The following is a 14,145-nucleotide window of genomic DNA, read 5'->3' as shown; positions in this document are numbered from 1 at the left end:
CCAAGCGGTTTGGCAAGTTTCGGTCCCGCCGGCGCGGGGCGACGGGTGTTGGTGACGATTGTGGCGGTGTGCTGACGACGATAATGATGGCGATGGTGTCACCTGCAGCCGGCCCAACTCCGGACAACGTCCCGGCGAAGGCTTCCATTCTTCGGCTCGATTCGCGGAAACAGTCCCGCGGCTCGATTTCGCGCCGCAACGAAGCGCTCGGGCTCGCTCATTTATGCGAAATCTGTTTTAACGATCTCCGGCCGGGGGGAAAAATTATGACAACATAGCAGAAACTGCCCACCCCCGGGAGGAACCGGTTCCCTTTGGGACGTGCGTCCTTCGGTGCGTGTTCTGGCGGACACAATGGACGTGGAAGGTTCTTCCGCCATTTAAAAAAAGCGTATAAACCAAATCGATTACCTAACCGTGCCTAATCCTTCCTTGCAGAGGCACCTCCGGCACGATCCGATACGGTCCAGGGGTGGCCCGGGTAGTAAAAATTAAATAAATAAATTCAGCAAAAGGATCACCGCCGTCCGGAGTTGAAGCTGAAGCCTGAAGCAAACCAAAGAAGAAGGTGGTTCGCTTCGCGTGCGTTTTATGTGTCCGGTGTGTGTGTGTGCGCGCTTAGTGCGCGATTGGTTCGCGATCAGGAATCTATTTTTAGTGGTGAGTCAATGGGTGGTGGAACCGCATCGGCTGACTGGCGAGTTTGGAGTAGGAATCTTCAGACCCCCGACTGGTCCCGACTCGCGGACTCTCGCTAATCAGCTGCACACTCGACTATCTAAGTCAATTTTTCAGCTCCCGCGTACTCGTCCAGTGGCACATGTGCACTTGAGATGTTGATCAAACATACGAAACGTTTCTCGTTTCTCCCCTTTCTGGTCCCCGGCCTTGCCCCCCTCGTTTTATCGGTCGAACTGTTTTTGCAATCAGACTTGGAAGGTACTTAGCGGCGAAGATGAGATTCGCATTATCTCACGCCGTGTGTGTGTGTTTGCGTGTTCGCGGGTATTTTTTTGTGTGTGTTTTTTTATTAAATACCCTGTCTCTTTGTGAACGAAACACGCCCGAGTTATTTCGTCGCCTCGTAACATGGTTGCTACGACGGAAAAGGTTATCGGTCCTTGCGCCCTCTGGTACTAAGAAATGCAAATCTCTCGGTTTGCCGCGTCCTCGCTGCACCCCAAACACAACCAGAGTCTGGGTCAGGTTGACATGTAATGAGGAAAATGGCGTATTAATCAAAGTCTTCCGGCGCAAACTGCAAACGTCTTTCGTCTTCTCGTCTTAAGAAATCCACCACGACGAAAATGTGTTTTTGATCCGTTCGAGAACGTGGTGTTTCCCTCGCTGCGCCTTGATCACAAAACCTACCTACGTCGGTGATGGCCTTGACTTTGAAACGTGCCAGGTGATGCGCCGGGTGGCAAAAACAAACCATCGTGTCTCTCCTCCCTTTTGAAGGTCGCTAAAGTGCAGCATCTTGCAAGATCGCGCCACCGAAACGTCGACACCGTCTCAAGAATGTCACGAGATCGTCATCTCACTTTCCATCGCCGTGCCTGCGTGTTTGTGTCTGTGCATGTTTGTTTCGCTAATAAATTTACTTTCCGGCGCATGAATGCACGCCAAACTAACCGTCGGTAGCATTCCGATGGAAGGTTTGCTCTCCGCGCTTCTCGGAATTCTGGCCGGTGCAAAAATGGTGTCTCGCGAACCGGTTCTGACGGGGCTTGCAAACGGTTTGCCCTTGCCGGGGCGCAAGACGTGGCAAAGGGTTTCGTTGGTCGGCAGAGTGGGGGCAAATGGTGGAAGAAACGACGCAAGCTAAATATGCTGCGCCATTTTGGCTATATTTGTCACATTCGCACCGGGCCAGAACGTATGTCCGTCATCCGGTGCCAATTTGCTTGAGTGTTGTACCTCCCTCTGTGTTGTGGAGGAAGGTGCATTTGGATTACGAAAAAGCCCAACGATTTCGAGGAGACTGGAAAATTTAAATAATTTATACATTTCTCAAATCGTTCTTTCAACAAGAAGTTGATTAATTCATCTTAATTTGTTCTGTTTTAGCCAACACAAAAAAAACCTCTCCACCTTTCTGAGAAAACAAAGCTACCTTTTTTTTAGCAACCATAACCTTTAAAGCAAGTTGTTTGACTACTTATACGGCCGGTCATAAATTCCATCTCTACCTCTTCCAATCATAACTAGCTCATTTATCAATTTCCATAACATATGCATATTTGGCCGCTTGAAATATGTTAATCCACCAGCCCGAGGCACATGGGATACCTTTCTCCTCGTAAACGAGGGTGATAAGCGCACCTCCGCCACCTTCCAGCTCCATGTAAGCCGTCCTCTCCGTGGTACGGTGTTCAACTTCCCAATCAGATCAATTAAGATAACCCGACAGCAGTCGCCTACAGCGAGCGGAGAGAGGACTACCGAGGTAGGGGGCAGCTCTACTGCGCCACAGCTGACCACGCTGAAAGGTGGTCCCGATATGGTAAAGGTTGCGTTGGATTTAAATCTTAGCCCAAACTCGAGCTCCACGGGTCGAGCCTCTAAGCGTCGATGAAGTAGAAGCGCCAGTTCCTCGGCAAGGCTTATCGAGTCGCGCGGTTGAGTGATCAATTAGCCGACTAATTGGTGCAAACAGTTCTCAGTTTGGTGTGCTTATTGTGTGTGTGTGTTTCTTTCTTTCCCCTTTTTTCGACCATCGACAAGTCGGTGCGATCGACCTGTCCACTGACTCAACCGAGCCGATGACTCGCAAAGTGGCGTACGTTACGTGCCGACAACCGGGAGAGTAAACATCAATAATGAATTAGCGATTTTATAGGTGCGATTCTGTCAAATTCCCGGCGCATTCGCAGCCGACCAGCAAAACATTCCAAAATCCGCGCGCAACCGTGGACGAACATATTTCGCGCATTACGTCGATCGGTGGCGGTATGATCGAGTGAGATCGCTTTGATACGAGATCCCTGCACACCGCCACATCAGGGGTTTTTCTGAGAAAACAGCTCACCAATCTGTACATTAGACAAGGCGAGTGTGTTTTGCTGCGACGCCGGTTCTCGAAGCCGTTGCGTGCAGCTATGCTAATAACACGTAAGGGTTTGCCGGATTGCAAACAACATGACCCACGCGGTGTTAGATGTGGCTGAATAGGGGAGCAGATGACGGGGCGGTAGTGTAAGCCAGTTCAGAGCGCCGGGCTGCGATACGCAATCGGGTACCTTTCCTTTGATATCTACCGCCAAGTGGGCAAGTAAAACAAATTTGTTGATTGCATTTTAATTACACTCACGCAAATGAGGGCTCGATGGAGTTGGAAGAGAGTTTATTATCGAGGAACACATATTTAGTTGATGAAACAATGTTCTGGCTGACCTTAAATGGAGGATTTCATTATTGACAAGATTGTATTTAATTACTTCTGGCAGTTCGTTGAATAGCTTCTCTACCATAATACTTTTATTTATATATTTTGTTCTGAAAGCTTATACTTCTTTTTTACGATCTTTTAACCACAGTTTTAAAATAGAGATTTTAATTCGCATTACATTAAAAATCATGCAAACTTTAACCACTATAATAAATTACGTTTAAATTAGACTCGTTTGTAATTATCGCAGCAAATGGTTCGTATTTTTATTCCTAAAATTGAAAATTTTTTACCTTCAGTTCTACGTCTCGGAACTCTTCACTGGTTTTTTTAAATGTACAAAAGGCGGATCATAATATTGAATGAAATTAAATTTTAACTTTACTGATCTAATCGCAAGACGAAAACGATTGGAAATAATCAAACAAAAATGTTGTGCGCGTCTTTCCCCCCACACATTTCGTATCGTTCAAAGCAACAAGTTGTTCATCGTCCCTTATCAGGCGAATATGTTTTGGCGCGCTTTTATGTCGCAAAGCTTGTAAATAAACATCCCTTTCACGGCACAAGAGAAAGTTTTGAGCGACGCAAGAAAGCATTTCTCATTTCGCTCACACTTGCTCTTCGTTATGTTCCGTTGTGTCCGTGTAAATCGGCGGTCGTGTTTCTATCGCGAAAATCCTTGACTTTCAATCGCATGAAACCTTCGTTCATCCCTTGATCGACCTTTCCCTTCCGTTCGGTGGCTTCTCGACCGTAGAGCGCACTTTTTCCCGAGGTCGTTTGAAATGTCACAGCACACGGTGCACTACCAGGCAGCTGTTTTCATGTTTTCCCCGCGCTCGTGCGGTGGGTTTTCCTCCCGACGTTGGGGAAGAACGGTTTCCCTAAAAGAGATGACACGATTGCGAAAAACATCTACGATGAGCGCATGCTTCGACATGGCACCAAAACAAACCGGACGCCGGCGTTTCGACATGCCAGATGCAGACTGCGTGTTTTGACAGCACGGCACAGGGTGTTTGTGTTCGGTCGGTACGGGATGCTAAAGACGTTGACAAATCGAACCTCGACGAATGAGTGAAAAATCGTCTAGCAAGATGCCATTTTGCCTGGCCTCGTACGGTATTAATTATTAAATTCATAGCTGGCGGAAAAGCATCAAAATTGGGTGCGATTTTTGAACGCGTCGTAAATCACCCTTAGATGCAAGTGTTTGGTGCACGCTCGGAAAATTGGATGCAGTCGAACAAATAGGGATAGGGAAGCCAATGAACTCCCATCATCCACTGTGCGGGCCAATGCGGCCAACAGAGTTGTCCCGCTCACACACCCAACGTTCGCTCGACGGAAGCGTAACGCACTCCGCGGCGGTCGGGAAAGCCAACGAATCTCCTTTTGACCTAGCGCAGTGCAGTTGTAGATGTCCTAGCGTACACAGGACGCGGGAGGTTTCCCGACCCGCTCGGTGCGTGTGTGTGTGTTTTATTTCAAAGCCGTTGCTGTTATTTCGCGTCCGTTCCGTTTCGGAAAGTTCGCCGCATTTTGCTGATGGCGAGCAGGCAAAGTGTTTTTCACCACTTCCAATTTCCTGCGTTTTGTAAACCGATTGACTTTCGATTTCCGACGGCGTGAGAAACCGCGTCCGTTACCCCCTCGCAAGTCCTGACGGAATCGCCAGACAGTTCTTCCTCGCGTGCAAGGAAGTGCGCAGTGAGTCCGGTCGCGTCGTTTGGAAGGACGCCAACAGTTAGCGTTTCGTCCTTGCGTCCCCCACGTCCCCCAAGCGAGTTTTCCCCTTTGGACGCCCTCCCCCCAGCATGGGAGCGTACCTAACGCACTGCTGCAGAGAACTGCATTGCTGTTGCATCTGTCGCAACGTTCCCTATGACCACACGGTACTCCGGACGCGGGCTCTTAGATAAATAGCGCAACGCACTTCAACGAAGTGCTAATTGTAGTTCATATGCTTCTACCTGTACGTGTGTATGTGTGTGTGTGTCTGTGTTAATTGTGCGATCGGCGCTTCACCAACCATAACCGCCATTGTTGCGGCAATGTGTGCAGATGCTTCATCGTTGTGTCTCGCCCATTGGCGGAGACTTGTTTCCGTTTTGTGGGTCGGAGTTGGGTGTGTTCCAACTAAGTGGCGTTCAAACACCGGACACCATCTAGCTCCGCTAACTGCTGGCAAATGGCATGTTTCAAGATCGAGATGTTTGCGCACTAATCGCCGTTCCAATCGCACGCACCCGCACCCGCGTCTGTTTTGAAACCAAATAAGCACAACACTGGGCAACGGTGCCAAGTGCGCCCCTCCGGTGGTGTAAATAGTGGAAGTGTTAATAAAAAGTAATTAAACCCTCTAATGAATGGCGCGGGGAGGGAGGGAGGAAAAATAAACTCAAAATAACATCCAACCCGCCGACCCGATAGTGGGTCAAACCTAACAAGTGATTAATGGCCCGATACGATTACGATCGATAACGCCGATGTGCAACTGCGTTTTTTGCGCCAACCCTCTCTAAGGCGGCCCTTTTGATGGTTAATCGGAATAAAAGCCCCGGTTCCCGTAAAATCCCAACACCAGACCATTTAGACCGGTTTTTTCAAACCTGGTGCCTCGTTGGAGAGGCGTCAGGGCTAAGCAAATCGGACGCGTTCCCTCGCCTCGGCCTCGATCGCGCAGTGAATTGTAAATAGCATGTGGGTTCATCACGTCTGATACTCCCTGCTCCCCCTCAGATAGGGTGTCCCGGTTTCAAGATGAGAGATTTTAAATGATCCGGGCCACATGGTCAGCTGATTGGTGGTTTCCTCCGTGTTGCATTTTTTCTTCGTACATTTTTTTCCTAAATTTGGCGCGCCGATGATCTCATGCGTCCCTAAGATGACGCCAGAAAACAAAAACAAAAACCAAAAACCAAGAACACTTGTCTTGTCGGCGACGTGCGCTGGTGACATTTTGCAAAACGGCAAACGGACAAAAAATGACACAAAACGGCTTGCTTCGGGAAACTGATTTGGCAAGCCGATGTCAATACGCAAAAAAACAAAATCATACACACATTACGCGTACACGTACCTCCCGTCGCATGAAGTGGTTGGTGTTTTTTATGTTTCTAAACTTTACGACCGTGTTGTTAGAGGCGCATCGGAAGAATACCAACGTTTAAAAACTGTGGGAATATTTTTTGACCGTGAACCAGCGAAATGCCGCAAAAATACGCGAATAGATTTATCGATGGCGTGCGAAAAAAGCGGATGTTTTTCAAAATGGTTTCTTTTGGCCGTAAAATTTTTATTTCGATTGAATATGTACGAACTGATAAAACGATCAATGCATACGTAAAATTTCTGCCTACCAATAATTGCAGTTTAAAAATAAAACATGATGCTCTGTGCTGAAGCTCGTGGGAGTCGCTGTCTCTTAGAAAACATTGAAAATAAAATGTGGAAAAACCGTTAACCGACCAATCAAATCGGGCGCATAATTTGCATAACCTTTCTCGAAAGGTGCGAATATTGGCACTTCCATGGAGCCAAATTGAGAAAACTAACACCCGATCCTCCCCCCTGACCTGTTCAAGTATTGCGCAACGGACAAGTTATTGATGTGTGTAATAAGCTGTAAATTCATATTGTCGTTCGTTTTGGGTGTGTGCATTTTTATGTTATGTTGTATGTCGTGTCGTGTTCTGTGTGCTTAGTGTTGCCGCTGAGCAGTATGGCCTTATGTCCGGCGTGATTGAAATGTGACGTGCATTTTTACAAGCCAGTGCGCGATAAAACCCCGGTCAAAGTTGCCAACGTTCTCCCCTTTCGCAAAGGCGCAAACGGATTGATGATCCGGCACGTACCGTCCAGTGACACCGAGTGAAAAGACTGATAATTTATGGGTAGCAGTTAGGCAAGCAATAACACTTCTTCGACACAACACACCCCACAAGCATAGGCCAAGCTGCTGGAACGGGTTGAATGCAGGAAAAGTGCAACGAAAGCAATCGCCCTCGCTTTCCTCCACATCCCCCCTCCTCCTTCGGACACCATTTTACGCCTTTACCTCAAACACTGCCGCGCGACTTTGGAAACATATCAACTTCAGCTTGGGCAAGCGAAAACCGCCAGCAACAGCTCTAGCGTCGAATGTCGATCGGCCGAAGGGACGGAAGGGTAGCCGCGCGACCAGACACCAAAGAACAACATTGACCATCCACGAATCTTCGACGTTTGTCCAGGGGAGCGGACATCATCGTTCGGGAGATTTTCGAGCAAATCCCTGCCATTCTACACCAATCCGTGTGGCGCCGTTCCGCTGTTCGGTGGAAGAAACGACAACATTGGCACGATCCGGGCGAGGGGAATGTACGATGATCACTACGACGAGGCGAAAGACCCAACGGTTCCCCGCTGTTCCGTCGCGACGTTCCTCCATCGGATTGCGTTCACGGTGTTGCATGCATCTTTTTTCCTGGAAAATGTACGATGATCTTCCTAAGAAACACCTCGAGTCTTCAACGGTACCGCCATCGGTGGTGCCAATGAAACGATCAACAACGAGCTCGGGAGGGAGAAATATTGTGACCGTTGTAGATCGTTTCCAGCTAATTGACTCTGCCTCTCCCTAGAATCGGGAAATCGGACACGCCAGGTTCTATTTCTTGGTGCTCGAACGAGAAAGATGATCTAAGCGGTTGCAAATGTTAGCTCCTATCGTTGCTGTATACAAACTATTTCAAAACCATGGACAAACAATGTTGGAGCCTCACCAGACATCACTTCCGTTGAGTCAATTTTGGAATAACTCAATATTTACGAGAATTGCAAGTTTTTTGGTTGAAATAAGGAAGAGTGCGAATCCACGTTCCTTTCTCACCGAAAATCAACCTTCCGGTCCTTTAACTGCGTTTCTCCACCGCATTGGAAACATGGTATCCAATTCTCGTGCGCAATGAAATCTGCATTCCCCCCGAAAATGGTGGTGTAGAAATTGCCTGTGGCGAAGAAAATTTATAACTTTACCACCGCAATGGCGGTAAAGATTTATGCTTGCGCGATGTTTTACAAGCGACGGTGTGACATCGTGTTGCGAACCGATGCGGCTGCTCCTGGGCCAGCTGGCGGGGAGGATGGAAACCCGAAGACCGTGTCCGAGATTGCTTTTTATTGAGCCTCACGAACCCCGAATACCCCGGAGGCTTTTTTTTGAGTGAAAACACATGGAAGATTTCTCGAAGATGCTGCATTCCACGCAATCGTCCACACGCGCGTAGGCGGACGATCTTCCGGGACGAGTTTTGCTCGGGCTGCTATCTTTGGCTCGCTTAAGAACAATTCTGAAGAGTAATGTAGGAAAGACAATTTTTGCAACTTAATTTGAATGTTTCAATTTAGTATTGCATATTCAAGGACAGAACTTTCGTGCAGAACTAATTGATTGGGCCAATATCTTATAGTCGCAAATAACAGACTTCTTCGGTTCAGTTCAGTTCATTCTCGAAGCAAAGGTTTCACTCACTGGATTCGAAAACCTCGCGTTTGTTTTAACGCAATCAAAAGTCTGTATTTAAGATGTTCGTAGTGCCCGAAAAGTTATAAAATAAAACAAAACATGCCTCATGCTGGGGCAGAATGCATACAAAAGAAATAAATACTTTTTCACTTAAAAAAAAGAAGATCGGCATGAAATGATGCTGACGGTGGATGAAACCTTTGGAATGCTTTTTTCTGCGAATGCGATACATCGCACGGAATGCAGTGAAGAAAGATAGGACGCAACGAGAATCGGGATGAAAAACCAGAACAACTAAGTAAGACATTCATTACCGTTAATCACATGCGTGAATCACGAGCACGGCGTGAAACGAAAGCTCCGCACGGGCAGACGTTCCGGTGGATGAAAAATGGACACACACAAAATGGAAGGAAAGTTTCCAATTCGCAAAGATGCTACGAGCGCACCTCGCTGTACGAAATCCCTAGAACGACGAGTTTTTAATGGAGTCGATGGATTGAGAGGAAATGTTAAAAACCGGTTTCGGGAGTACGGTTTTATTGGATTTGATTCGATGAGAATTGCCCTTCGGCTGGATCCGAGTCGAAGGCAGAGTGATAATTTTGCGCGTACGACTTTTTCTTTTCTACACCGGTCCAGTTTGAGGCGCTGAAAAATTATTAAAATTATCGTCCGCAACGTTTTGCCATTGATTTGTGTGGCTACGGCATAAGGACAGTAAATGCTAGGTACTGTGATGATTTTCTCCTTTTTATGTTTTCTTTTTTACATCCTTTTTCCTCATTCATGATCGGAGATATTTTTTAAATATAATTTTGATTATGACGCGTCTGAACGATAATAGATATTTCGAGCATTTGTAATATTATATCATTTGAATGATTTGTTGGGTACATCCCCCTAGGGGAGTACAGCTTGAACTTGCTCATTTTAGTGAAGTTCCTTGTTTCTTTTCCCCTTGGGGAATTTGTAATGGACGATTTAAAATTACAATTTGTCACGCAAATATGTTCCAACAAGCTTTTAATATGTGCCTGGTCGCTGTCGTTCGTTTCCGTTTCACTGCTTTCAATTAAGTTTACTTATTCCCCTTTTTCCGCGTAGTATATTTTTGCTTACACTGTAAGCTTTGCGCAATTGGATTTTCCTTTTCCCAAAGCATCGAACCCCGCCCCCCTCCCCCATTGGGGGATGGAATGTGACGCAGTTCAACCAGTATTACGATTCGTTCCTAATGTAATTGCGGGCCTCTCCGGCTGCTGCTGATCGTACCGCTTTAGCTTCATTAGTGTGATCTCTCTTTTGCGATTGCGATGGCGGTGTGGGACGTAATGGAGGCATTATGATCCACCCGGCAGTAGGAGCGTAGCCTAGGTGTTGCAGAAGCTATGTAAATAAAGCGCATAAGATAGGGAATGAGTGGACTGACATAACCTCTAATCAATTAGTACCGTACGATCGAGTGCCGTATTAAATACATATTAATATCCAGGTATGATCCGAAGCCTCGATAATAAATCTTGCATCTTTCCTATTGTCTCATTACAGAAAACCAGTGGGGAAGATGAACAGCAAGCAATCAACAAGTACAATTCGGTAAGTTGTGCTTTTCATCGGTAGGCAAATCTTTAAAAGTGTGAAGGATCTTCTAAAACAAAACTAAAACAAACATAAGTAATAATTAAATGCTCATCATAATTTCCAAGATGTTCGATTTCAATTTCCAAGTGAACAAAAAATTGTTAGTGTTATGAGCCTGTACCAGACAACATCATCATTAGCCGGTGCTAATGTGCAGCAGTTCAGCTTAATCGAGGTGCGATCTGTCTAAAGAGCTGAAATTCCTTTCTGGTCAACCATTAGCTCTATAATCTACCTTGTCAAATTACATGAATTCAAACCGTAAGGTGGAAGAAATCGTTTCTGAACAGACAATAATATGTACATGGTGAGATGTGATCATTAGAAGTTCTTTTATGGTTCTCTGTCTTCTTATTCCCTTAGAAGAGCTGGCGCTGTAAACCGTTATATTTTGAACAGCAAAAAAGCGGTGATTCTTTAATTTGATCTATTCTTGTGGAATGGAAGCTTTGCTATTTTTTTTAAGAATGAAGATTAATGTTTGAACTTATTTCGCTGGGTTTGACCATACAATTTGAATACTTTTCCTACTTCCCAGTAACTTTGTCACATGTGCATGGGAAAAGAGACAACGTTCATCGGACTCTCCGAATGCGCAAAGATGTGAAGCGGATACGCCTGTGATCACGTAGCTCCATCATGTCATTTACATTTACCACTGCATGACACAACGAATGCACTCGAGCCATTGGAGATGCATTCGAAAGCAGTATTACGGAGATGCGAATCACGTCCAGTGTCAGATTTCACTTTCAGGTTTTTTTTAGCCGGCACCAAAGCCGTAGAAAGTGCATTTGACCATGAGCTAGTTTATGTCCTACGACAAAAGTAAAGTTCGAAATCGAGCAGAAATATGCACATATCAAGTGATAAATTTCACTAATAGCGAATATATTGTGAAAATTTAAAAAAAAAATGCTGTATGTGCTTTTTTCTTTTAGCATTAACTGAAACAATGTTGTATGAACTGTGGTTAACAGCAAGAAAGCCCTTTTTATATTTGTTCTTAGGGACGCACGAAAAGAAAAATATCAAGAATCATGAATTGCATAAGCGTCAAATTAGAGCATATCCCATCATTACTAAAGTCCACTTACAACCGACAAACCCTTCTCCAGTTCGCTATACCGTTCCACCATTACTCTATTATACCCCGTTCTGCAGATATGCTTTTGCCCCGAGCCTTCAATGCTAGAAGTGGTAATACACTGCCAGGATGTGGGCAATTTTGTTTGATCAAATAAATTCGCTTCAATTTCGTTTTGTTTTCGAAATTACGTTCCAATTCCGTTCCGACTTCCATTTGCTGAGCTCGGTTATCTTAATCGCCTTAGGGTGGACTGTTTTTTTTTCTTCCTTTTACCCTGCAACGACCAACCTTTCGATTGTTTTGACCCACCCGACGCACCATCGATCGGTTCAGATCGTCTACATTCTGGTACTCCCGAAAGGCTCGCGCAATCGATCATTACCGCCAACCACCATCCGGTGAAGCCCTTTTGAAACCCGAACTTCCCGGGCACGTCTCTGCTCGCTACGAATCTATAATTGACTCAATCTCCAGTGGAAATCGTGTTTCGTAGGTTTTGGAGGTACGTCTGTGACCCCAACCATGGTCCCGTACTTCGACGTCCAGCAAATCTTGGTGATCGGTTTAAGTGATGAGACGAATGGCCGACATTCACTGCGGCATATTACGGTCGGTTGACTTTAAAGGCAACACATATTCTCTTTAAGTGTTCTTGTGTTTGCTTGTTTCTTTTTCGAAGGGCTCAAGCGAAAACATATCGCTTTGCTTTCCATCAACTGTCTTCTATTAGCGATCGGGTGGTATCGATCTATGGGCAAGACTTCGATACGCAGCACCATCGGAGCTCCTCTTTCCGGTCGCATGGTTACGTGACAGTTTATGATGGAATATATGAGATCTCCCGATTGGCCAGACTCGTGAGATGATAACCCGAACCATAAATTTATAAGCAAGAAACCATCCCGTCATGGTTTACGACCCGCACTGACGAAGAATAGCTGGACAGTAAACCCGAAAGGGCCGGCACAAAGGACGGAACGTGAGAGGTTAAAAATGTTTGAAAAGTGGCCGCCTCGATAAAGGGAAGATACGTATCTAAACAGTATCGAATTCCGCATTTTTGGGCGCCACACTCGTCGTCGGTCGTAAAACTCGGGCACTCGCCTACGAACAACGAACTTTTCCTGTAGATGTAGAGATTGCCGGAGCCGGTCGATGAATTTTTGGCATTTATGGTTCTCTTTCTTTTCTTCTCGGTACCTCCAGCTTCCGCTGCACGCGATCAGCGCCCAGCAGCCGCACCAGCAGCAGCCACATTTGCAACAGTCCCGGCCGACCACCAACTTGAACCATGTAAATAACAACCATTATCATAATTATTCGCTCCAAACGCACTACCGGCCTCAACAGCAACAGCAGCAGCAGCAGCAACAGCTACAACAAGGTCAGCATCAACAGCAGCAGCTTCAGCATCATCACTCCTATCCCGCGCCCCGATCGGTCGAGCCGCCATCCCTGCGGCTAAACTACGTGACGGAGCGTATTCTGGCGTCAACATTACCGGCCCGGCGGCTTCAGAATGGTTCCTCGTCGCCGTTCGCCGCTACCGGCAGCGGAGCGGGCCCGGCCGACGAGCACGAGCGCGAACTCATCAATATGCTGGAGCAGAAACATAAGCAGGTAGGATCGCTTGCTCCGCTCCGGGCCGCGGGCTCGATCTTCTAACCGGCCCGTTTGAAGCATAATTCAATTAGATGTGAACTTGCGGATGAGCGGATGTGGTTCTGTTTGAAAGACACTTGACAAGCTGGAACGTAAGCTTCTTAGCGAGTTGCGCAACGTTTAGACAGGGCTCACCGCGGGCCACCGTGCTACCGAGGCTCCCGAGAGTCCTGAGTCGGAAGCGAGAAACGTTAATTTCCATAATTATACCACCCCGCCGGACCGCGCGAGCTTAATAATCACTCAATCAATCGTCGTTGTGCACTAAGACACACACACCTAATCCGATTTCGATGCTGTTTGTTCTCTTCCCCAGAACTACCGGATATTTGATCTGGAGTCGTGCCTCGCCAACATCACCCTGGAGAAGCTGTGCGAGCTGTGCAAATACATCGACTCCTGGCTGGGCAGTGGAAAGGAAAAGATCGTCGTTCTACAGGACAGGTGGGTGGAACGCCGGGGAGGATCGTACCTTTCGAAAAGCACTGGGCAGCCAGAGATGACTGATTCGTCGGCGCAAGTAATCCTACCTTCACGAGCCTCCAACACACCCGGAGGTTGCGTGTGTGTGTGTGTATGGGGATGGGAAAAGCGGTTGCGTGACGTGATGTGAAAGGGTTTTTTCTTTCCACTTTCGGCAGCGGTGGTCCACTTGAGAAAGACCACCACCGAGACCGCGGTGAGAAAGATCTTGCGATAGGGAAAGGTACACCTGTGTGGATGCGGTAGCAGGAGGGGTACGCTCAGAACGGCGCATCGCATACAATGTTTTCTTCACAAATATTCTGACCCTCTGCGGTGGACCTGCTGGGAATGTTGTCCCCTTTGTCTATCTCTCTCTTCCTG

The 14,145-nt window shown here is 46.8% G+C and overlaps 1 protein-coding gene across 1 annotated transcript in view; it reads left to right on the top strand.

The window, feature by feature from the left end:
• Positions 1 to 14,145, top strand: part of LOC131271585 (tensin-1) — a 112,156-nt gene that overhangs the window by 61,543 nt on the left and 36,468 nt on the right. Inside the window, exons 3-5 of the mRNA XM_058273069.1 lie at positions 10,455 to 10,502; positions 12,844 to 13,257; positions 13,616 to 13,743. Of these exons, the coding sequence (XP_058129052.1) occupies positions 10,455 to 10,502; positions 12,844 to 13,257; positions 13,616 to 13,743 (590 nt within the window). The remainder of the gene's footprint in view (positions 1 to 10,454; positions 10,503 to 12,843; positions 13,258 to 13,615; positions 13,744 to 14,145) is intronic.

This window comes from Anopheles coustani, chromosome 3 (genome assembly GCF_943734705.1).
Source record: "Anopheles coustani chromosome 3, idAnoCousDA_361_x.2, whole genome shotgun sequence".
Lineage (NCBI taxonomy): Eukaryota > Metazoa > Arthropoda > Insecta > Diptera > Culicidae > Anopheles > Anopheles coustani.
This window is presented reverse-complemented; position numbering and strand designations above follow the sequence as displayed.